Raw genomic sequence first — 25,410 nt, forward strand, 5'->3', positions numbered from 1 at the left:
ATCATTTAAAAGATACATATAACAATTTAAGGGCACATTTATTGTCCATTTCATAATTGAATGGTATATTTAATTAAATATTCAATAAATAAATGGTAAATTAATTTAATGGGACATTTAATTATTTAATGATGCATTTATTTATTTCAAGATATAGTTATTCATTTTTTCCCGTTTAACCCTCCACAGGAGTTTTCTCTTCCTCACACACAGTATAATTTTCATTAAGTCCACATTTCTGTACAAAATCGTCTTTAATATATATGTATGTTTATAAATAATCAAATCTTAAATTGTGTAAGTGGGAAAAAATATATTAAAGGCTTTAAAACATTATTTTGATTAATCTATATAATGTGTTTCACGATTAAGTTATTGAAATAAATTAACTTTTCCATAACGTTGCAGTTTTTTAGGTCTATGTATTCGGATGGAGCCAGCGTTTGCTTGTGACGAAGAGGGACAGTGCGTGAGTACGTGAGGGAGGTGCGTCGGTACGTACGCGTTCTGTCAGAGAGCTGAGGTGAAGCCGATTTTATATTAAGACGGCCTGCCATATCCAGCCGCTTTCGCTTTCATTTACGCAGAAGTGTCGCCGAACACATCGACCAGACGGTAAATACGCCACACGGTTTAAAATCATGTCTTTTTGACTGCGTTTACGTTGAACATGTTGGACAATTTTCAGGAAGTAGGATCGAGTCAAATGTTTTGTGGAAACATGTAGACAGAAGCGTAGAGGAATGTCTCGGCCCAACTTCGCGTTTCTGCTCCTATAACCGAAAGTGGAGCAGAGCAACAATATCAAAACTTTACTCAAAGCAGCCTGAAGAGTGTCGATCGTTTGGTTTTACTGACTTGTTATTGTTCGTCTTGTTTTGAACAGGGAAGACTGTCACAATGTCAGACAATAACCAGGACGTTCAGCCCATGGATGTGGACACCCCGGATCCCCAACCTCAGGTGTGCTCTTGTACTAATATGTGTCACGGTTGTTTTACCCGCTGCCTGGGTAAATTATGTAAAATCCAGTCAATGCTTGTCGAGGCAAAGTCCGACCCAGAGGGCAGATATGATTCAGATCAGATGTCCAAAGTGCAGGCTATGGGGCCTGTTGTGGCCTCCTGACAGAGTTGACTTGTTGAGCAAATAAAAAAATAACAATATAATTTTTCTGTGATCTTACTGATAGAAAAAAGTCCTGGAGCATGGGTACATTTAACTTGAATTTGGCCCATATGAGAAAAGCTTGGACATCCCTGATTTAGATGTTAGATAGAGTCCTTATGGGGAGATTGAAGCTGAAGGAAGCACACTGAAGGTATGCCTGCAGGGAGAGAACATAGGAACGTACCAGAAAAGCAAGACAGGTAGGTCTTGCTTTTCTGGTACACTGCTATAGAATTTAATTATGCATAAGTGAATAAACATCTATCTCTACCAGCTCTGTAGATCTAGAGCAGTGGTTCCCAAACTTATTTAGCCGCGCACCCCCCCCCCCCCCCCCCCCCCCCCCTCAAAAAAAGAAAAATTCTGTTGCAGTTACATCAATTCAACCATCATTAATTGTGGGAATGAATTTGGAACATAATTTGAATTAAACTGCAATAAAGTTGCAAAATCCACAACAGAATCCGGAGGATTTAGCTGGTGCATCAGTGGCTCAGCCTGGAGTTGGAGAAAGAAAGAGACGCTCAGATCGGCCACAACCTGAAACGTCTCTGAAGCAAGGGATTAATCTGATGATCTACCCGTGTGCGTTCTCACTTTGTTTTTTGTGCACCAGCTTCTTAATCTGACTCACAATTTACGTTGCAAAATACAATCACGAAGAACTTTGATTTGAGAGAGAGAGAGAGACGAACTTTGGTAGAGCAGACCATGTAACAATAACAGAGCGTTCCATAAATATGTTATTGATGAAAGAAATAAAAACTTTTACAGCGGTTACATTCAGCAGGTAAACACCTGCTGAATTTATTAAATTAGCTGTTTTGATTTTAGTTTCCACAAAGGAAATGTTTATTTACACATCTTCATGGTGTGGGGAAAAAACACTGTCAAACCGTCATTACAGATTTCAGCTCGCGCACCCCCTAGTGGCAGCTCGTGCGCACCACAGTTTTGGAATCCCTGATCTAGAGAATGACACTTTTGCCCACTCTTCAATTGACACATCTTAAGGTGAATGAAAAAGCTACTGTGAATATCAATTTTAAGTCTTGCCACAAAATCTCAAATTAGGCGTTGACTTTGATCAGGTCGTTCTAATAAACAAAAATGCTTTGATCTGCTTCTGTGATGTCATGTAACATGGTGGCAGTTTATCTAACACACAAGGTCAATAAAAACACTGAGGTTTTCAGATTGTAATCTGAAAAAGGTTTAAGGGTTATAAATATTTGTTCATGGGACCGCAGGTTTCTCAGGGTTTTGTGAGATGATATGATTCTATTTTTTCTTCAGGGTGAGGCTTCGCCAAAGCACCAAGATGAGGCCTCTCTAACACTCTCGTTAAAGTGGCTCGAATCCAAGAAACCCAAGAAACCCCAGAAACAGAGGATGTTACTGGAAAAATCTCTTCAAAGCTGGTTCAACAAATGCACAACTAAAGTTGACTGCTCAGTTGAAGAGCCCCAGGCAGACGGGAGTGTTGAGATAAAGATTAAACCTCCTCCAGGTGTGGTATAACTGTTGAATGTGGGCATTTTCCCAAACCCTTGATGATCTGTAATGTCATAAAACTGTAAATAGCATAATGATGGATTTGAAAACTTTTGGAACATCAACCTGTTTAATGTGTTTTTGATTTTCAAGCTGTGAATGAGCTTCTGAAACTGAAAGGGGAAACATTGATGGAGAAAGATGGCACAAAAACAGTCACCATACTGTCCATCAGCCTGGGATCATCAAAGATGGATACACCAACGGCAGATGATGCTTCAGTGAATACTCCTCCTGCAGCTGCTTCCATAAACACCAGACCTTCAGTGGCAGATCTTGCAGTGGTATGTACTCAGAAATAAATGCATAAAATCTACAGTAAACCATTAATTTTCTATATTTAGTAACTTTCTCCACTTTTTCCTACAGGACAAGATGCAGCTTGAAGGACAGAAGGAGCCACTTACTGCAGAAGGAAACCCTCCTCAAGATGATAAAAGCAGATCTGAGGATTGTGTTGTCCCACTGGGTCTTTACTGGTATATCAGCCAGATCTACAAAAATGAAATCACACGCATAGAGAAAGAAACTAAAGTCACCATAAAGCCAAGTGTTACTGTGAGATTTGATACTAAAGGGGAAGATGGGAAACCAGGTGAAGCTCAAAACAGGTTTACAGATCTTGTCCAAAGGTACTTGCCTGATTCCCGTAGCTCAGTTATTCCTCTGCAGTTTGTAGATCCTGATCAGTGGAGCGATGCGCTGAATGTCATTAGGAACAGCAACAAGGTTTTAGTCACCATGTCCTCTGAGGAAATGACCGTCTGTGGGCCAGATTATTGTCAAAAATCTCTCAGTTCCGCCTTAAATGCAATGCAGGAATCCAGCACCTCTTTTGGAGAGTCTGAACGGCCATCTTGGTCGAAAAACTTCAATGGTGATCTGAGACTGAAGATCAGGATGACAATCAAAGATGATCTTGGTGATGCAGGACTCACCTTGGAGGAGAACCACTGGAAGACCTTGAATACTTCTAATAAACACTCTCTTGCAAACATCAAATCTAAGTTCAATGTGGACTTTAAAGAATCCAGCATCAGTGAGGGCAAAGTTAATGTCAAAGCTTCCTACAAAGGACCAGGAGGAAACGCAGCCATGGAGAGCCATGCTGTCCGAGCTCTGCTGCGTCTGTACCAGAAGATTATGACCTCGCCCCGGCACCAGCCTCCACCTTATGGTTTCTCTGGGCTCAGTGGTTCTGAAGAGACCACCAGAGGACCTGGGTTGAACGGCCATTCAACGCAAAACAGTGAAGAATCAACAGGAGGGGGTGCGACAGGGGACAGCAGAGATGACAAATGTTCCATATGTTTGTCCCACTTTACCAATAAGAGACAGCTGAAGTGTAAGCATGAATTTTGCAATGAGTGCCTGCAAAACACAATGAAATACATTGGACCCATCTGTCCAATATGCAAGGATATTTTTGGTAAGGTGCAAGGAACCCAACCTAATGGGACAATGAGGTGGAATAGAAGTTCTATCTCCCTCCCTGGATTTCCAGACTGTGGCCATATATGTATCACCTACAATATTCTAAGTGGAAAACAGAAGGTAAAGCCTGATCAGATATCATCTGCATTAGTAATATTTATGATTAAGATGGCTGTCAGTTACTTGACTTTATCCCTTTTGTTTTGCAGGAAAATCATCCCAATCCTGGACAGTACTATACAGGAACCACCAGATCTGCATATCTTCCAGACAACAAAGAGGGCAATGAAGTGCTGCAACTGCTAAAAAAAGCTTTTGACCAGAAGCTGATCTTCACCGTCGGAGCTTCAAGGACAACTGGGGTGGAGAACATGGTGACCTGGAATGACATCCACCACAAGACATCCATGACAGGAGGACCAGAGAGGTGGGGTTCCCCAGTTTGATATTTTAAAATATATGAGAGGAAAATATAAAACAATAAAATCGTAATAACATGTTTACATATATGGTCAACCCTTAGACTAATATTTAGTTGAAGCACTCTGATTGAATACCCACCAACACAATAAAAGAAAAGGACTTGGTCAACCCAAAATAAGGTTCAGAAGATTTGCCATTTACTGATCTGCATTACTGACGATTTTTCCAGAAGTTTCCCCAAGTCCCTTTTTGAACAACTGTGCATGTCCAAGATAGTCTTACCTTGCTCTTCAAGGGGATTGTGTCTTAAAAATCTCCCAAATCCACTCTGGTTTGATTTCTTTCTAAAGAGGCCTTCCTCTTCTTCATAAACATGAACGAGGTTCGCTTCTTGTGACTCTCAGCCATGTTTAAAGTCTACGGCGAGAGCAGCAGAGCTGCAGTGAACGGCTGACCGCTAACTTAGCTGCTAAGCTAACCAGGTACATAAACACTAGAAGTGTGCATCCGCAGCCAGCAAGCGGAAACTGAGAAGGAAACAGCATGGACATTGGTGTTAGGTGAGCGCGTTAGAATGATTGGCATGTGGGACAAACAATAGATACCCCAGAAACTTGAGGAACAGAGGGGATGAGTATATAATGTCTATGGATGAGAGGAGTAACAAAACGTTAACAAATTGATGCCCTTAGCACCGAACTGCAAAGATTGGTCAGGGTTTTTACAGGCCTGCATCTCCCACAGAGAATTATTATTTTTAACCTCCTTTTTGTGAATACATAATTTAACTAATTTCAGAATGGAAAGACAATTTTACCCATTACATCAAAATCTGTCTGAACAGGATCACCAACTATAGCTTTAAGACAAAGTCATGGTTCGCAGAGAGTGGTCTATTTGTCCAAAGATATTAGGAGAAATGTGAAAAACACATCTACAGCATTATTTATCCAAATCTAATGAACGGGCAAGATACAAACTAGTCTGGAAGGGCACAGAGAAATTGACAAAATATTTGAAGAAGCTACAAGATTTTCTTCAAAAATAATCCCCAGACAAAACCAGCCAGTCTGACAGTTTTGTCTGCTAGTAAGCTGAAAAGAAAGACGGCACTGTTTTTTTCAGCGTCGCAGTGAGTCAGTAGCCTCAACAGAGGAAGATTGAACCCTGAAAATAAAGCTTTCTAGTATAACAGCAACAAGGCTGCATAGAATAAATGTCCTCTCCCAACTCTTCAAAAAAAGCAGTGAGTAAAGGCTAAGCACGCTAATACGACCAGCTGTGATTGCTTTGGATGTATGTCACATTTTAAAGGTGGATCAATTTTAACATTTATATTTGTCTTGGTAGCAGAGGCATGCACACTTTCTAAAATCTATATTTATGTATTTCGTCTTCTGCCTTTACAGCTTTGGATATCCTGACAAGAACTACCTGAGCCGAGTCAAGGATGAGCTGAAAGCCAAAGGCATCGAGTGAATTTGAAGTTTTTTATTTTACATTTGAACAATTAATAGAATCAATCTCTTCTCTATGTATTGGGACCATTGCAGATAAAAGTAATAACAATAATGTGGATCAAAAGAATAATAATGTAAACAATAGCAACAACTATAATAATAATAATAGTAATAACAATAATATGCTGGTGAAGATTCACCAGCATATTATTGTTATTATCATTATTAACAATAATAATAACTTTTGCAGAGAGTTTTGCAATTTTTGCAGAAAAATTATATTTTTGATTAGTTGACATATTTACAAAATTGTTTAATATATTCTCTGCATTTAGTCCTCCTTGGCTGCATTATTTTTCTTCTTTGATCTTCAATACTTCTCTTTAGTAATGTAATAGTAAAATAAATGATTTAGGTTACATCAGTAACAGCTGACAATATGTAAAAACTAAGAATATGCCGTTCAATTTGTTTTAAATTATTTTTTTTTTGGTGCAATTGTCTTTCCATACACAGTATGAATCACAGATGTAATTTGGATGTAAATGTAATCAAATATGTAAGATAATCACATTTACTCTTTCTCTGATAAATAAACTACTCCATGAAGACTCACTCACATTGCTTTTGATTTTTATAACAGCTCACAGAAAAACACACTGGCTTGTTTGTACAATAATTTTTTTTTAAATTTATGACAATATTTTATTTTGTCTGTAAAGTACTCCAGCAAGGATGAAATATTGTTGTCTTTGCAGAAGAAAGTCGGAGCTTCCATGCATGGCGTACTATATAGAAGCTATGAGTCACATCTGATTTAAAAAGAAAACAAAATGACCAAAAACAAAAGAAAAGTCCTGGAAACACATGTATGATTCAGCAAAAGTGTTCTTTAGGTAAACTGATTGTACTTCTCGTGATATTTCTTTTCAAAGACAAAAACACAAACACTAAACAGCGTAGAATAGCTCTGGACAGGTAAGCAAAGCAAAAAAAAAAAAAAAAGGGTTACCGTCACATCAAAGACTTGTGTCATCTCACTGCAGCGTGAAGATATGGCTGACGCTTTTCTGACAGAAGCAGCATTTTGGCACCAGAGGCCGAGCGTGAGGACCAGAGGGGCAACGTTAGCAGCAATAAGTCCAGTTTTACTTTTCCTATCTTCTAAATATTGCACAGTCAGCTGTTGGTGTGGAAGTTATTGGGAATGATACGTAGCAACTCAGCCACAAGGCGGGGGTTCATGCGAAATCACAGAGCAGCAACAGAGGATGCTGAGGTCTATAGTGCTCAGAGCTCCCAAATGTTCTGCAGAATCAATAACAGACCTCCAAACTTCATCTGACCTTCAGATTAGCTCAGGAAACCTCATAGAATGGATTTCCATGACTGAGCAGTTGCATACAAGCCTTACACCACTAAGTGCAATGCAAAATGGATGCAGTGACATAAAGCATGACAGGAGTGAACTAGAGCAGTGGAAAGGAACTGTTACTGCTTCAGCGTACCAAGACATTTTAGGCAACGCTATGGTCCCAGCGCTGGGGAAACAGTTTGGGGATGGACCTTACATGTTCCAGCGAAAGCAAAGTCAATAAAAACATGGATGTGCAATTTTGATGTAGAGGAACTTGACTGTCCTGCACAGAGTCTGACCTCCACTTGAAGGAACAACAGTGGGATTAATTTGAGCAGAGACCGTGAGCCAGGTCTTCCTGTCCAACATCAGTGTCAATCCAGAACCAAACTCCTATACCTCATGGAAAGCCTTCCCAGAAGAGATGAAGCTGTTATAGCTGCAAAGGGTGGACGAACATCATAATAAACATTAACGATTAAAAAGATAGGATGTCATTCATATTCATATGTGTGTGAGGGCAGATAAACAATTACTTTTCACAATATAGTGAATTAAGGCATCAAGGTCAGACAAACTGTAAATGTTATGAATACTACACTTTTTTGCGTAATCCATCTGTTCCTGGGTTGACCACCAGAGGTCGCACTTTTGACATTGTTCACGTTGTTTTTAATCAAAATTATTGTACAAACAACAAGACACAACATTTCAGTCATTGCAAGGAATGTGCAGAGTGGAACAGGAATAATTTACACACACAAAGAGGGGAAAAAATCACCTTTCATTTAAGGATCATTTAGTTTGTAGTACTCCACCATTAGATGGATAAATATTAATTAGTTTAAAATTAGTTTAAAATGTATTTCTATCAACTTTGGTAATATCGGGTATTTCAGATGATCTGTTCCTAACTTTGTAATCTTAATGGGATCCATTTCTTTAAATTTCTGTATTCTACTATATTGTTTTGAATAGAGATCACTAGTTAAGATTTAGATTTATTTAATTGTTCCATCATACAATCATAATCAGTAGCTTTGAGGCCTTCTTGGCTGTAGTTTTGAAGAAAAACAGCTTTTTTGAGTAATGTGTTTTGTTGTTCCAAATAAAGTTACAATTTTAATTGATTAACAGCTTTTATAAATTGCTCTAGTACCAGGGAATAAGTGGGGTGGAGAATTTTTGATATGCTCTCAACTTTAGTAAGTAAAATTCGGCCAAATATAGTGAGATCAGTTTGTAGCCATGAGTTTAAAATTGTTTAACAATTTGCTGTTTCGCAAGTTCCTTTTTAATTTTTTAGTAATAAGTTTTCCTAAATATTTTATTTATTGATTTACTGTTATATCGTAGAGGGTGTTTGAAATTTATTAAGTACTTTACATATACGTCAAAGTGTCCATAAAGTGTGACAAAACATTTCCTCTCGTTTTAAAAAGATGTTTTTAGGACTATCAGTGGAGAACCTGAAATTTCTGTCTGAAATATCCTGTTTCCCTTTCAAAACATGGGAACAAATTAATCTAGCAAGGGTTTTTTCTCTCTGTGTGTATGTATATATATATATATATATATATATATATATATATATATATATATATATATATATATATATATATTAGGGCTGGGCAACGATTAAAATATTTAATCGCGATTAATCGCCCTGATTAATCGCGATTAATCGCGATTAATCGCATTGTATTTACAAACTCCAAGAATGAATTCAAAAGTAGTGTAAAGAGCACTTTTATTTTAATGTTCTGCTGCCATATGAACAAAAGTGTTGTAACATTTGTAGCACTTATTTTATACTGGATATTTTCAACCCATCTATTGAATTTAGTGCACTAGTTGATCTTTTCTTCATAAGAGAACAAGCACTGCAGCCAAAATATGGCCTTTTTTGACCTGCTGTATATTAGCCAGTCCCTAAGCTTGATGTATCATGAAACTGTTGACCTTTTGGGTTTTGTGGTTTTTATTTTATTATTACAATTTAATAATAATAATAATAATAATAATAATAATAATGTTATGTTCAGTGTTTTTTCGCTAATCCACCTTCTATATATTTCAATCCTTATGTAATTTTGTCTGTGTACTGGGTTCCTAATATATATATATATATATATATATATATATATATATATATATATATATATATATATATATATATATATATATATATATATATATATATATATATATATATATATATATATATATATATATATATATATATATGTATATGTAGTGACTACTTGTCTATGGAAAAACTTAAAAGTAAACGAACAAAAATTAAATGTAAATCAAATAGTTACTTGATGAATAGTGGGTTTCCGGGTTTACGCAGTACAAAAAATCCTCAAAATACGTCAAAAAAATGCAGTTCTGAGAGTTTATTCCAGGCCTCTTCAGGGAAAAAATAAACATGATACAAACTGAAAAACTACTTGCTGCCTTGGCTGCCCTGGTTTCAGCCTTTGTGCTCGCTTCACCTGCTACTCACTGACTAACCAGGCTGAGTGACTTGCTTCCTGAAAGGACTGGTAGACTGCCAGACTGCAGCACTGGCAGACTGGTAAAAAACCATAAGCCCACCCACTTTCCATCCTGAGCTACCTGGAGTCCATGTATTTATACACCAGACACACCCAAAACCCAAACAAAATCAATTAACTAATTAAACAATTTACTAAGAAATAATTGTATTCTAAACAACTGTATTCTAAATGCAACAAATAACCAAATAAATACAAATGAACTAAATAATCTGAGTTCTAAAACAAAAATAGAGAAATGGCTCCTACACTCCGGCCCCTAATTGTGCATTACATCACAATTACTTCTCTAACTAAAGGAGCTATTCTAACAACAATTTCAATACAAATATTTCAATGCAAATCTTCTGGGTTCTTCATTCTTCTTTATGATGAACCTGCAAAGAGATTGGATATAGACAGAGAGAAAGGAAGAGAGAGAAAGAAAGAATAAAATATCCTTAGTCCGCAGATGCTTCCAAAAGCAAGCAGAGCTTCGTCACTGGTCTCTCCAACACACTGGTTTTGGTCCGAAGTTGCACTGAACGAACCAGTCCTCGTGCATCAGCATTGACAGCCAGGACTCTCCCCATCTGCCAACATCCTCTGGGTGCCGTCACATCTGCAATCAGGACAATATCGCCAGCAGTGATCTTTCTTCTCGGTCTCATCCATTTTTGTCTTTCCTGCATCAAAGGCAAATACTCAGAGATCCATCTTTTCCAAAACAGTTCAGCCATATACTGTACTTGTTTCCAACGTCGTCTGAGGTATAGATCTTGCTTTTGAAACAGTCCGGGTGGCATAACAGGTTTGTTCTTTAGTGTCAGGATGTGATTTGGTGTGAGGGCTTCTAAATCATTTGAATCGTCAGAGACCAGTGTGATGGGTCTATCATTCAAAATGGCTTCAGCCTCACAGAAAACAGTTTGCAAAGTTTCATCATCCACAACCTGCTGTTTTAGAACTGAGGTGAGTATACTTCTGACAGAACGAATCAAGCGCTCCCAGACACCACCTTGATGTGAAGCTACCGGTGTATTAAAGTGCCAGTTTATGCCATCTTGGACCAGAACTCTTTGTATTTTGCTCTGGTTCAAGGCAGCCAGATTTTCTCTTAGTTCTCTGTTGGCTCCCACAAAATTTGTGCCGTTGTCTGACCTGATGGAAGAGACTGGACCACGTCTACAGATGAATCTTCTAATTGCATTGATACAAGAGTCTGCATCAAGGGTATGAGCCACCTCCAAATGAACAGCACGACTTGTTGGGCACGTGAATATTACTCCATACCGTTTGAGCAGACTTCTGCCTCTCTTAACATCAATGGGGCCAAAATAATCAACTCCCACATCTGTAAATGGAGCTTTGTCTGGTGCAACCCTTTCCTGGGGTAAGTCAGCCATTTTTTGTTCCAAAAGCTTTCCTCTATTTTTTCTACAGGTCACACAATCAGACAAGATTTTTCTGGCAGCAGAGTTTCCATTGATTATCCAGTATCTCTGACGCAGCCTGGACAGCATGTGGTTTCTTCCTGCGTGACCAAGCAGATGGTGAATGTAGAACAGAATTAATGTTGCCACATGCATGTCTTTGGACAGGATGACAGGATGTTTAGTTTCAGACGGCATAGCAGCTCTTTTGAGGCGTCCACCCACTCTGAGGACTCCATTGTCCAACACTGGATCAAGTCTGTACAGCTGGCTGTCTTTAGAAACAATCCTGTTGGCTTTGATCGAGGTGATCTCTGGACCAAATCTGCGATGTTGTTCAAACTGAATAATGAAATGCTCTGCTTTAGCCAGATCTTCAGATGTCAAACACTGCTTCTTCAGCCTAGCTTTAAATTGCTGCATCTTTTGTGACACCTTTTCCTGCTTGGTGTTTCCATCTTCTGCAGACTGCTGTAACATGGCAGAAAACTCTTGTCTTTTTTGAGACAACAAAATAAGGAGTTTTTTGAGCTTTAAAACCCAAGCTACAGATGTCTTTAGCTTTGCCCAAGATGAGAAATAGGAGATGAAAACACTGGTAGGGCATTTAATCTTCTCAACAACAGCGTTGATAGTCACATTCTTTTTTATTTCAGAATCATCAGCAGGAAGAGAGTCATACCTTACTTCCAGTTTAGGCCATTTATCTTCAGACTCAAGCAGGAACTTAGGACCATTAATCCATTTACTTTGCTCCATAAAGTCTTCCGCTTTCATCCCTCTTGATGCTTCATCAGCTGGATTATTTTTAGAGCTCACATGTCTCCATTGATCAGTTTGTGTAGCATCTCTGATGATGGACACTCTGTTTGCAACAAAGGTATGAAAACGCTTTGCTTCATTGCAGATGTACTTTAAGACAGTGGTACTGTCAGTCCAGAAAACAGATGTCTCAAGTTCAAGGTGCAACTCTCTGTGTAGTAGTTGGTCTATTCGAACAGCGAGGACAGCTGCAGTGAGCTCCAAACGAGGAATGGTTGTCTGCTTAAGAGGAGCAACTCTGGCCTTTCCCAGGAGGAATGCTAGGTGTATGTGATGCTCATTTTTTAATCTTAGATACGATACTGTACCATATCCTACTTGACTGGCATCAGAGAAGTGGTGAAGCTGTGCAGTAACAGGACAAAAGTCTTTAGGCTTAATGCAGCGGTCCACTTCAAACTCTGAGATCCTCTTCAGATCTTTCATCCAGTCGGTCCATTGATTGGAGAAATTATTAGGAACAGCATCGTCCCAGCCCAGGTTTCTCCTGCAGAGCTCTTGTAGTATAATTTTGCCAGTGATGATGAAGGGAGCGAGAAAACCCAAAGGATCATACAATGAGCTTACTACTGACAGTATTCCCCTTCTCGTGTGCGACCGCTCTGGAAATGAAGCTTTAAATTTAAAGACATCACCTTGAGTGCACCACTGTAAGCCAAGTGCCCGTTCCATTGGAAGCTCCAAATCCAGTTCCAGTATTTCCTTTGCTTTGATGTTGTCTGGAAATGTTTGCAACACCGTGTGATTATTACTGATCCACTTGGAGAGCTTAAATCCTCCTTTGTTACAAAGAGCTGTCAGATCTTGGGCAAATTTTATTGCTTCTTCTTCTGTAGGCAAAGATTTCAGGCAATCATCCACATAGAAATTATGCTTGATTGTACTGACCACTTCGGCTGGAAATTGCTGAGCATTATCTTCTGCTGTTCTTCTTAATGCATAATTTGCACAGCTCGGCGAGGACACTGCTCCAAACAGATGCACTGTCATTCGATATTCTTGTGGAACTTGTGATGTGTTACCATTGGGCCACCAGAGGAAGCGAAGAAAGTCTCTATGTTTCTCTGGAACATAGACCTGGTGAAACATGGCTTGAATATCTGCCATAATGGCAATTGGCTCTTGTCTAAAGCGCACAAGGACTCCCACAACTGAGTTGGTCAGATCTGGTCCTTCCTTGTAACAGCTGGCAATTCAGTGAGGTCCCCTTGAATGTTGCAGCACAATCAAAAACAACTCGTAGTTTGCCTTTTCTGGGGTGATAAACACCATGGTGGGGTATATACCACACTTTTCCCTCACTGCCCACTAAGCGATCACTTGGAACAACTTCAGCATATCCATTACATATCATGTCATCCATAAATGCAATGTAGTCTTTCTTGAAGGTGATGCTCTTATCAAACTTCCTTTTAAGGCTTTGAAGACGTTGCTCTGCAATACAGCGGTTCACTGGCAAGGTGGAATTTTCAGCCTTAAAAGGCAAATCAATGCAATAATGTCCATTGATTAAATGTGCTGTATTGTTCATGATATCCATAAACTTGATATCTTCTCTGGACATTTCAATCTGTTCTTGGGATGTTTTTTCATTGAAATCATGATTATATTGTTCAATCAACATTGTTTCCAGATTTTGTACAGAAATCCTGTTTGCGGTGAAAGCATGACAGTCTGTCTTTCTCCTTTCACTCCTAAGTGGTCCATTGATGACCCATCCAACTCGAGTCCAAACTGCATATGGGCCATCATCCTGGCTGTTTATCAGCTCCCACGGCTCCATTACTTTAGGTGCGTCTGTGCCAATGAGTAAATCTACATCAGCATCTAAGTTGTGGAGCTTGATACTTTGCAGGTATGGCCACTGGTTAATGTCCTCCTGTTGTGGAACATTTCGCTTTGAAACAGGCATTCGTTTTTGTGTCATGACATCTGGAAGCTCAATGAAATCATTTTTATCAAACGCTGCTACTTGCAGTCCAGAGATGATGTTTGTACTCACAATGTCTTTATGACCCATCGTTTGCAGCTGAATGCTTGTTCTCTTGCCCTTCAGTTGCAGCCTTCTGGCCAGACTTTCTGTGCAGAATGTTGCTGTGCTGCCCGGGTCCAGAAATGCATATGTCTGCACAGTTGTGTTGGTTTTTGGACTCCTAACTTGAACTGCAACAATAGAGAGAATTGAATTATCTTCATCACAGACCCTAATATGACTACAGGTTTGAGTCATTGTGGACGTGGTTCTCAGAGAATTCTGTGGACATCTGGAGAAAGCTTTTGTGGTTTCTTTGTCAATGTGCAGGACACTGGGATGTTGTTGGTGACAGACAGTACAGATCAAGCGACCTCTGCATTCTTTGCTTATGTGTCCCACCTTTAAACAGCCAAAACACATGCCTTTTTCCTTAATAAAGTTCACTTTATCCTTGTGTGGCTTGTCTTTGAACTTAAAACATTTGTCAACTGAGTGATTACTTTTGAAACAATACAAACAGTTGTGGTTTTTAGAGGACTTCATCTCATCTTCAGATGATTCATTATTCACTGAAAGGACTTTTGTGAAAAAGCTGCTCCCCTTTTTCTTTAGTTTTGTAAGGCCGCTACTGGGGTTTTTAGAGCTGAGCTGTTGAACATCAGTGATATTGCCAAACAACGGATCAGATGCAATTTTAACCTGCTTTTCAACAAAAGCAACAAGATCAGTAAATAGTGCTCTTTGATTCCTTTTTTCTTGCAGGTCACAGGCTGCATTTCTCCATCTCTCTCTCATTTTGTAGGGAAGCTTAAAGATTATGCTCCTCATATTTGAAGGCAAGTCCAGTTCTTTCATATGAATGAGGTGTTTCGTTAAATTTGAGCATCCCTTAAGAAACAGAGCAAATGCTTGCAGTGATTTAATATCCTCACTTTTAATAGCTGGCCAGTTGTTAATTTTATCCATATAGGCCTGTGCAATCTTGTATTCATTTCCAAAATGTTCAGAAAGAAGATTTTTAGCTTGAAGATAGCCCAATTCCGATGGTAAATGCTGGCAACTATGCACAAGGTCTCTAGGTTGTCCCCTAGTGAATTGTTCTAGAAAGTGCAAACAATCGCTCAAGTTAGATGTTTTGGCCTCCACGCTGTTCTCAAAAGCTCTTATGAATGATTTGTATTCAAGAGGGTTGCCATCAAAAATTGGAATGTTTCTTGGTGGCAAGACCGAACTCTGACTCTGCTGAACCAACATGGCAGTGATGTCATTTTGCCTTTGCATGATGTTAATTATACTGGTTTGATGATCCAATTTTTCCAGTTGTGGCTTTACACTTGTGTCTGGACTTTGAACATTTAGTTGAACATGGACACTTTGTGGCTCAGTGTTTTGAATTGCTGACTTATGTTTCAATCGAACAACTGGATGCTCAGAGATTGCAGAGGACATTTTAACAACGTCCACGTCCTCAGGGACAAATATGTTGGCACTTGGATTAAGTTTTGGCGCCGACTTACAAATACCCCTTTTAATGTAAGAGTTCATGCCATCAGAACATTTCGAGCCACCTTGTGAATTTATTTCTAATACGCGAAGCTTTGCATTAGCAGCCGCTAGTTCCGTCTCAAGTTCAAATTGCTCCTTTTCTTGCTTTAGCTTCTCCTCCATGGCTTCAAGCTGATGCTTCCTTTTGAGAGCTGCAGCACGCTCCAGCAGCGCTGCTCTTTCAGCCTCTGCTCTTATGCGTGCAGATGCAGTGGAAGAGACACGGGACAATTGAGAGCATACATTGGACTTTACAGAGCACACATTGGAAACACTGTCTTCAGGGTTAATTAAATATTCAGCGTTGTCTTTGGCTTGGTCATCAGCATTTGGTATCACAAAGAGCTCACTCAGTTCACATAACCAGCCCTTGACACGTTCAGTAAACGCCAGGTAAGTACTCATTTTACTTTGAAAATGTTCATTTTGTTTCTTAAGTTCATCAGAGGGGAGTGGCAAACTTGTTAATTGTTTATGCGACACCTCTGCATCCTCACAACATTGCATAAATGTAGTCAGAAGTGACTTGACTGAGTCAGCGTTATCCTTGGAGTCCATCAACACATTTAAATCATCTTTTATCCGTTTTGCTTGTTTCAATTTAGCAGTTCTTTTATCTTGGCATGTTTTCATATATGACATCAAGCCTTTCTCAGTGAATTTAATGCTTCTTTTGGATGAAACCTCTGAGTCACTCTTTGCCATCTGTGGTTTTGTTACATCAGACATTTTTGCACAAACTTTAAACTGCATGTAACTTTGTTGTTGCCTTTGTTCCGTTTATATTTCAAATCCACTTGCTTTGTTTAGGAGTGCAATGCTTTAATTCAATCTTTAACTCATCTTCATGTTGACAAACTTGTACTTTAACATTGATTGCTATCATCAAACTCCAATCGTCTGGCCGTTTTTCCTTTACAGCATTAGCAATCTTTGTACATACCGTTGTCATCGAAGAGGGACATGAGTGTTTGTGGCTTATATCTGAGGCACCTCATGGCTTGTGGGCGTGGCACTTCCTCCTCCTGACATTGTCCAAGAACAAAGAAGTGGAATCCTCCATGGCTTTACCATCCACTCATCAGCAGATTTGAGATCGTTGAAAACAAAGGTCCAAGGCCGGGTTTTTTACTTGTTGTAGTGACTACTTGTCTATGGAAAAACTTAAAAGTAAACGAACAAAAATTAAATGTAAATCAAATAGTTACTTGATGAATAGTGGGTTTCCGGGTTTACGCAGTACAAAAAATTCTCAAAATACGTCAAAAAATGCAGTTCTGAGAGTTTATTCCAGGCCTCTTCAGGGAAAAAATAAACATGATACAAACTGAAAAACTACTTGCTGCCTTGGCTGCCCTGGTTTCAGCCTTTGTGCTCGCTTCACCTGCTACTCACTGACTAACCAGGCTGAGTGACTTGCTTCCTGAAAGGACTGGTAGACTGCCAGACTGCAGCACTGGCAGACTGGTAAAAAACCATAAGCCCACCCACTTTCCATCCTGAGCTACCTGGAGTCCATGTATTTATACACCAGACACACCCAAAACCCAAACAAAATCAATTAACTAATTAAACAATTTACTAAGAAATAATTGTATTCTAAACAACTGTATTCTAAATGCAACAAATAACCAAATAAATACAAATGAACTAAATAATCTGAGTTCTAAAACAAAAATAGAGAAATGGCTCCTACAATATATATATATATATATTTATATATATATAAAAAAGATACGGATGACCGCCCCAAGAGGGGAGGGACGTTTCCTGAGAGTTGCAGCTACTTTCACTTTCGTTTAGTGTTGCCGAAAACATCGACCAGACGGTAAATACGCCACACGGATTGAAATCATATCTTTTGACTGCAGTTACGTTGGACATGTTGATAATTTTCAGGGAATAGTGTCGAGTCAAAGGTTTTGTGAAAACATTTAGACAGAGGCGTAGAGGAATGTCTTGGTCCAACTTTTCGTTTCTGCACCTATAACCGAAAGTGGAGCAGAGCAACAACATAAACTTTTACTCAAAAGTAGGGGCGGACTTAGCCATTTTGGGGCAAACCTTTGTTAAGGGCCCCCCTCCAGGTCTGTCCTGAGTGTGAAAGATTCTGTAGGCCTACAGTGTAGGGCTTCAGGCTGCAATACTGAGACTCAGACAGTAGTGTATAATTTTCCTGTAGTCCTTCCCTGATCTGTACAGCTAAAGCATCAGAGACGCGGGCCTACAGCATTCAATAATACATTTTATTGATACCTTAATTATACATTAATCTGGAGGGAGCTGTCAACCAACAAGCAGGTGCACAATATAAAATGTTTGATGTGCCTAAGTCAGCAACACTGCTGCACTGTCTATGAGGCGTGGCTTTCAGCTCCTTCAAGAATTAAGGGGAGCTAAAGTGGTTAAATATGCCTCTGTCTCTCCTCGTTTCAGAAAAGATATGGACTATATCTTTCATATTTTGATATAGAAAAAATATTCATTGTAATAAATTTTGTTTCAGCCATATAAACTTTGTCGTAAATTACTGCGAATCAAGAAAAAAGTTTTAAAGTCATTTTACTTGGTTTACATTCTTAAAAGTAGTTGTAGGATTAAGAAACACAAAGTCTAAGATTGATTAACAATATTTTAGGAGATAATGCCAGTTTAAGATACTCAGAAAAAAACTTGATATAAATTTCTGCTCCGTCTGAATAAAATTTTTTCTTAAACTCAGAGAACCCCAGAAACAGCATTAATGTTTAGTGTCTCACATTGTAATCTAATGGTAAGATCCTAAATATGCATTTATTTAATTATGATTTTTTTTAACATTTGGTTAAAATTTAATCCCTAAATATTTTTATTCTTTCACGGACTTGTGCTGTTTTACTGCATCTTTCCAGCCCTTGATTCCACTGAAGAAGAAACTATTTTCATTTCTGAAAATAATAAAACATTTTACAACACAGTTGTTCTCCACTGAGTATGTGAGCAATTGGTGCATCTTTACGTCCTGTGGGGGAAAACATTTGAACTTTAAAATGTAACACAGAGCCTCATCTTGAAGTTTTCCTGGAATCTCATCCTCTGTCCTGTTATCAGTATTAATAATTCATATTTACTTTTATATAATATCATATATTACATGTATTGTACAGAAAGATAAAACAGTTAACTAATTAATGGTACATTTGTGGTGATTTTTTTCTTATTAATACTGCATATTTAAACAACCCAGAGCTGCATGTTAAATATGACAATGGCAGGCTGACTTTTACACTGTCCTACTGGCATCAGTAGATTTGTTATATTTTGCAACACTTTTACCCGTTTATAAGTAGAATTGGACTTGCTGCAGGAATGTGAAACAATGTGTTGGTCTGAAGGACCTTCTAATTTGTTTAGCTGCTTCAGGAATAAATGTTTAACTTTCTCTGAACTCAGGACCATGGAGCTAAATTGATCAAACTTTATTTCTCCAAATTATTTCTATAATATGGATCTAAGGACCAGATAATTTTCTCATCATGAATCCAGCTGGAAGCTCCCAGAGAGGTTTCCCAATGCTTTCTAACATAGCCAGAGCTTTTAGATTTACCTGTAGCTCAGGTGAAAGTCCTATGGTTCTCTGGTCCTGATGACCTTGGTGATGCTCATTTCACGTCTTGCTGGGTGAATATAAGTGATTACAATCAGCTCACAATCAGACCATTCATAGTCAGCATTAAGGTTTTACAGCTAAGTTCAACCTGACTTGTGCCGCTCCACACAATACTGTGTGCAACACCAGTTGGTGCACGGTGCACCGTCTCCTTGGCTTCACGGGGACTCTGAAATAAGCCGGGTCCGCTATTGTAACCTCATTCGACTAATGAACGAAGCAGGCCGACGGCTCTGAACTGAACAGTCCTTCTGCCTTTTTAGGATCAGAAAAACTGCAAGTCCGCTTTGCTCTTCTCTCTCTTCTCTTCTTGTCTTGTCTCTTGGCGCCGTTTGCTTTCATATGTTTTGCTGTCTTCCTGGGTCCAGAATCCTGAGACACACATATTACAATAAGCATTCTTATGGAATTTTAGCGAAAGCAATTTAATCAAAAACATAATTGATATGCGCTAATAAGTAATAACTATATTAACCATATGTGGATGAGGAGGTTTATGGGACCCTAGGTAACCACCTAGTTTTGCCTAATGGTATGTCCGCCACTGCTCAAGAGGCGGACATACCATTAGGCGTGTACCTTCTCTTTTAAAAAGAACCTAATATTTTGGCCATCTTCCTACCTCTGAGTAGCAAGACGGGCCGGCAGCGGGGAAAGGCAGACAGTCGCTGCTTTGTACTGCATCAGGTGGCTGGATGGAAACTTCAGAGACAAAACATAACAGCTTTCAGTGTGAAATGAGAGACCGAAAAATCCACAGATCTGATACAGCGCGTCCTGGTAGAGAAAACTGAAGTGTCCTTCTTAATTTTTTTTACCCTTCAGGCGTGGTTCATGGTTTGAAAATAATAAAAATAACTTTCAGTTTGACCCACTGTGTTCATAGTGGTCCTTAATATCAATGTTGTCGCTTTTCAGTTTTTCTGGACTTCCGCAGGGAAAACCTTCTCATTTCTCCTCACCCTGTGCGCAACCACTGAAAAGAGGGGGGTTATTGGTAATTTGGTTTTACTGACTTGTTATTGTTCGTCTTGTTTTGAAGGGGGAATTGTCACAATGTCAGACAACAACCAGGACGTTCAGCCCATGGATGTGGACACCCCGGATCCCCAACCTCAGGTGTGCTCTTGTACTAATATGTGTCAAGGTTGTTTTACCCGCTGCCTGGGTAAATTATGTAAAATCCAGTCAATGCTTCTCAAAGTCCAACCCAGAAGTCAGATATTATTTAGATCAGAGATGAAAAAAAGTATTTCTGGCGCATGGTTAAATATAACTTGATTTTGGCCCATGTGAAAAAAGCTTGGACATTCCTTATTTAGACGGTTAGATAGAATCCTTATGGCGGAGACTGAAGCTGAAGGAAGCACACTGAAGGTATGCCTGCAGGGAGAGAACAGACACATATGTTAATAGGAATTGACCAGAAAAGCAGGACAGGGAGTAAGGAAACACTGCTATATAATTTAATTAGGTATAAGTAAATAAACATCTTTCAGTATAAAATATGTTGACAAGTGAGACATTATGATACCAAGAATCAATAGCAACTTTTAAAAAGATATTTTATTGTCAGACTGATTTCATTGATAACTACTACAAAGCCTTGTAAATAATTTCATACCCCTTAAAAATATTTAAACATTTTGTCATATTAAAAAAAAAGATTTCAATGTTTCTTAGCATTTTAAATTATTGAAGAACACAAATTACTGTGTGATTGTGATGAAATGATATTTTTGCCTTATTTTTGTTTTTTACAAATAAAAATCAGCAAAGTGTGATTGGCATTTGTATTCAACCCGTCAAGGGTCAGTGCTTTGGGTTTGCCTTCACCAGCTCTGTAGATCTAGAGAATGAACCTTTGCTCACTCTTCAAGTGACACAGCTTAAGGTGGATGAAAAAGCTCCTGTGAATATCAATTTTAAGTCTTGCCACAAAATCTTAATTATATTTAGGTATTGACTTTGATTGGGTCATTCTAATCCGCTTTGATCTGATGTCATGTGATGTCATGATGTCATGTGACGTGGTGGACGTTTATCTAACACACAAGGTCAATAAAAACACTGAGGTTTTCTGATTGTAACCTGAAAAAGGTTTGAGTTATAAATATTTGTACATGGGACCGTAGGTTTCTCAGGGTTTGTGAGATGATATGATTCCATTTATTCTTCAGGTTGAGGCTTCGCCAAAGCACCAACATGAGGTCGCTCTAACACTCTCGTTAAAGTGGCTCGAATCCAAGAAACCCAAGAAACCAAGGGTGCTACTGCTCAAATCTCTTCAAAGATGGTTCAACAATAAGAAAATTTTGGTTAACTGCTCAGTTGGAGAGCCCCAGGCAGACGGGAATGTTGTGATAAAGATTAAACCTCCTCCAGGTGTGGTATAACTGTTGAATGTGGGCATTTTCCAAAACCCCTGATGATCTGTAATGTTATAAAACTCTAAACATCATAATGATGGATTTGAAAACTTTTGGAACATCAACCTGTTTCATGTGTTTTGATTTTCAAGCTGTGAATGAGCTTCTGAAATTGAAAGGGGAAACACTGATGGAGAAAGATGGCACAAAAATAGTCACCATACTGTCCATCAGCCTGGGATCATCAAAGATGGATACACCAACGGCAGATGATGCTTCAGTGAATACTCCTCCTGCAGCTGCTTCCATAAACAACAAACCTTCAGTGTCTTATTTGCCAGTGGTATGAATTAAATGTATAACATCTACAATAAACCATCTATTTTCTATATTTAGTAATTTCCTCCACTTTTTCTACAGGACAAGATGCAGCTTGAAGGACAGAAGGAGCCACTTACTGCAGAAGGAAACCCTCCTCAATACGATAAAAACAGATCTGAGGATTGTGTTGTGCCACTGGGTCTTTACTGGTATATCAGCCAGATCTACAAAAATGAAATCACACGCATAGAGAAAGAAACTAAAGTCACCATAACACCAAGTGTTACTGTGAGATTTGATGCTAAAGGGGAAGATGGGAAACCAGATGAAGCTCTAAGCAGGTTTACAGATCTTGTCCAAAGGTACTTGCCTGATTCCCGTAGCTCAGTCATTCCTCTGAAGTTTGTAGATCCTGATCAGTGGAGTGATGCGCTGAAAGTTATTAAGGACAGCAACAAGGTTTTAGTCACCATGTCCTCTGAGGAAATGACCGTCTGTGGGCCAGATTATTGTCAAAAATCTCTCAGTTCCGCCTTAACTGCAATGCAGAAATCCAGCACCTCTTTTGGAGAGTCTGAACGGCCATCTTGGTCCCAAAAGTTCAATGTTGATCCGAATCTGAAGATCAGGATGACAATCAAAGATGATCTTGGTGATGCAGGACTCACCATGGAGGAGAACCACTGGAAGACCTTGAATACTTCTAATAAACACTCTCTTGCAAATATCAAATCTAAGTTCAATGTGGACTTTAAAGAATTCAACATCAGTGAGGGCAAAGTTAATGTCAAAGCTTCCTACAAAGGACCAGGAGGAAACGCAGCCATGGAGAGCCATGCTGTCCAAGCTCCACTGCGTCTGTACCAGAAGATTATGACCTCATCCCGGCACCAGCCTCCACCTTATGGTGCCTCTGGGCTCAGTGGTTCTGAAGAGACCGCCAGAGGACCTGGGTTTAACGGCCATTCAACGCAAAACAGTGAAGAATCAGCAGGAGGGGGTGCAACAGGGGACAACAGAGATTACAAATGTTCCATATGTTCGTCCCACTTTACCGATAAGAAACAGCTAAAGTGTAATATCTGTCCTATATGCAAGGATATTTTTGGTAAAGTGCAAGGAACCCAACCTGATGGGACAATGACGTGGAATAGAAGTCCTACCTCCCTCCCTGGATTTCCAGACTGTGGCCATATATCTATCACCTACAATATTCCAAGTGGAACACAGAAGGTAAAGCCTGAGCACTTATCATCTGCATTAGTAACATTTATGATTAAGATGTCAGTTACTTGACTTTTTCCCTTCTGTTTTGCAGAGAAATCATCCCAATCCTGGACAATACTATACAGGAACCACCAGATCTGCATATCTTCCAGACAACATAGAGGGCAATGAAGTGCTGCGACTGCTAAAAAAAGCTTTTGACCAAAGGCTGATCTTCACCGTCGGAACTTCAAGGACAACTGGGGTGGAGAACACAGTGACCTGGAATGACATCCACCACAAGACATCCATGACAGGAGGACCAGAGAGGTGGGGTTCTTTGGTTTGATATTTTCAAATATATGAGAGGAAAGTTTCCAGAAGTTTCCCCAAGTCCCTTTTTGAACAACTGTGCATGTCCAAGGTCTTACCTTGCTCTTCCACTCTTCAGGGGGATTGTGTCTTAAAAATCTCCCAAATCCACTCTGGTCAGATTTCTTTCTAAAGAGGCCTTCCTCTTCTTCATAAACAAGAACGCAGTTCGCTTCTTGTGAATCTCAGCCATGTTTAAAGTTTATTGTGAGAGAAACGGAGCTACAACGAACGGCTAACTGCTAACTTAGCCGCTAAGCTAACCAGGTACATAAACACTAGAAGTGCGCATCCGCAGCCAGAAAGCGGAAACTGAGAAGGAAACAGCATGGACATTGGTGTTAGGTGAGCGCGTTAGAATGATTGGCATGTGGGACAAACAATAGATAAGTTGATACCCTAGGAACTTGAGGAACAGAGTGGGGTGAGCTGAGCATATAATGTCTATGGGTGAGAGCAGGAACAAAACGTTAACAAATCAATGCCCTTCGGACCGAACGACAAAGATTGGTCAGAGGTTTTGCAGGCCTGTGTCTCCCATAGAGAATGATATTTTTTTATCCTCCTTTTTGTGAATACATAATTTAACTACTTTCAGGATGGAAGAACAATTTTACCCATTACAACAAAAAGTGTTTCTGAACAGGATCACCAACTATAGCTTTAAGACAAAGTCATGGTTCGCAGAGAGTGGTCTAATTGTCCAAAGATATTAGGAGAAATGTGAAAAACACATCTACAGCATTATTTATCCAAATCTAATGAACGGGCAAGATACAAACTAGTCTGGAAGGGCACAGAGAAATTGACAGAAAATTTGAAGAAGCTACAGGAATAATCCCCAGACGAAACTAGCCAGCCTGTCATGTTTGTCTGCTAGTAAGTTTAAAAGAAAGAGGGCAGTGGTTTTTCAGAGTCGCAGTGAGTCCAAACATACGTCCGAGTCAGTAGCCTCAACAGAGGAAGATTCAACCCTGAAAATAACCACCTCTAGTATAACAGCAACGCGGCTGCATAGAATAAATGTCCTCTCCCATCTCCCAACTCTTCAAAAAAGCAGTGAGTAAAGGTTAGGCACACAACCAGCACTTATTGCTTTGGATGTATGTCACATTTTAAAGGTGGATACATTTTAACATTTATATTTGTCTTGGTAGCAGAGGCATGCACACTTTCTAAAAAAAATCTATATTTATGTATTTCGCCTTCTGCCTTTACAGGTTTGGATATCCTGACAAGAACTACCTGAGCCGAGTTAAAGAGGAGCTGAAAGCCAAAGGCATCGAGTGAATTTAAAGCTTATATTTTATATTTGAACAGTTAATAGAAATTCTCTATTCTCTGATGTATGTAAAAATAATGTGTCCAAAAAGTATGTTTCTGAAAAAAACAACAAAACAAAAAAAACACTAATCTGAAATTTGTTTATCATATTTGCAATTTTTTTTTATATTTCTGTCAACAAAAACATTTTCACAAATATGGTATTATGATAAAAATAAAATTGGTCTACAACGCCCCTTATACTATGTCGTACCTCTCTTTAGTAAAAAGTAACATTTGATAAAATCATTTAGGTTACATCACTAAGGTCTGACATCACATAAACACTAAAAATACACAACTTAATTTGTTATAAATGGTCCTTTTGGTGGAATTGTCTTTCCATGCACAGTATGATTCACAGATGTAATTTGGATATAAATGTAATCCAATGCTATGTAAAATAATCACATTTACTCATACATATTTTCTCTGATAAATAAACTACTCCATG

General features: G+C 39.0%; 3 protein-coding genes across 3 annotated transcripts; 2 read left to right on the forward strand and 1 right to left on the reverse strand.

Annotated features, from left to right (window-relative positions):
* The first annotated feature begins 477 nt into the window (after positions 1-477).
* Positions 478-6,658, forward strand: LOC105923832. Its single transcript, XM_036124720.1, has 7 exons — positions 478-615; positions 887-963; positions 2,467-2,680; positions 2,818-3,008; positions 3,094-4,278; positions 4,368-4,585; positions 5,991-6,658. The coding sequence occupies exons 2-7, from the start codon at positions 901-903 to the stop codon at positions 6,058-6,060; spliced, it is 1,941 nt and encodes a 646-aa protein (XP_035980613.1). The 5' UTR covers positions 478-615; positions 887-900; the 3' UTR covers positions 6,061-6,658.
* Positions 6,659-13,322: 6,664 nt separating this feature from the next.
* On the reverse strand, positions 13,323-17,335 carry LOC118567262. Its single transcript, XM_036151957.1, has 2 exons — positions 16,660-17,335; positions 13,323-14,359 (listed from the first exon to the last, which is right to left on the reverse strand). The coding sequence occupies exons 1-2, from the start codon at positions 16,712-16,714 to the stop codon at positions 13,323-13,325; spliced, it is 1,092 nt and encodes a 363-aa protein (XP_036007850.1). The 5' UTR covers positions 16,715-17,335.
* Positions 17,336-17,526: 191 nt separating this feature from the next.
* On the forward strand, positions 17,527-25,406 carry LOC105924964. Its single transcript, XM_036151681.1, has 7 exons — positions 17,527-17,544; positions 20,408-20,484; positions 21,546-21,750; positions 21,887-22,077; positions 22,155-23,288; positions 23,374-23,591; positions 24,854-25,406. The coding sequence occupies exons 2-7, from the start codon at positions 20,422-20,424 to the stop codon at positions 24,921-24,923; spliced, it is 1,881 nt and encodes a 626-aa protein (XP_036007574.1). The 5' UTR covers positions 17,527-17,544; positions 20,408-20,421; the 3' UTR covers positions 24,924-25,406.
* The last annotated feature ends 4 nt before the right edge of the window (positions 25,407-25,410 follow it).

The sequence above is a fragment of the Fundulus heteroclitus genome, chromosome 20 (assembly GCF_011125445.2).
Source record: "Fundulus heteroclitus isolate FHET01 chromosome 20, MU-UCD_Fhet_4.1, whole genome shotgun sequence".
Classification (NCBI taxonomy): Eukaryota; Metazoa; Chordata; class Actinopteri; order Cyprinodontiformes; family Fundulidae; genus Fundulus; species Fundulus heteroclitus.

Coding starts and splice junctions, on each gene's coding strand:
- LOC105923832 (XM_036124720.1), top strand. CDS start 901: ATGTCAGACAATAACCAGGACGTTCAGCCCATGGATGTGGACACCCCG. Junction 2,681..2,817: donor AAAGATTAAACCTCCTCCAG/GTGTGGTATAAC, acceptor TTGATTTTCAAG/CTGTGAATGAGCTTCTGAAA. Junction 3,009..3,093: donor CAGTGGCAGATCTTGCAGTG/GTATGTACTCAG, acceptor TTTTTCCTACAG/GACAAGATGCAGCTTGAAGG.
- LOC118567262 (XM_036151957.1), bottom strand. CDS start 16,714: ATGAGGTGCCTCAGATATAAGCCACAAACACTCATGTCCCTCTTCGAT. Junction 14,360..16,659: donor GTCCCTCTTCGATGACAACG/GTATGTACAAAG, acceptor CTATTGTTGCAG/TTCAAGTTAGGAGTCCAAAA.
- LOC105924964 (XM_036151681.1), top strand. CDS start 20,422: ATGTCAGACAACAACCAGGACGTTCAGCCCATGGATGTGGACACCCCG. Junction 22,078..22,154: donor CAGTGTCTTATTTGCCAGTG/GTATGAATTAAA, acceptor CTTTTTCTACAG/GACAAGATGCAGCTTGAAGG. Junction 23,289..23,373: donor TTCCAAGTGGAACACAGAAG/GTAAAGCCTGAG, acceptor TCTGTTTTGCAG/AGAAATCATCCCAATCCTGG.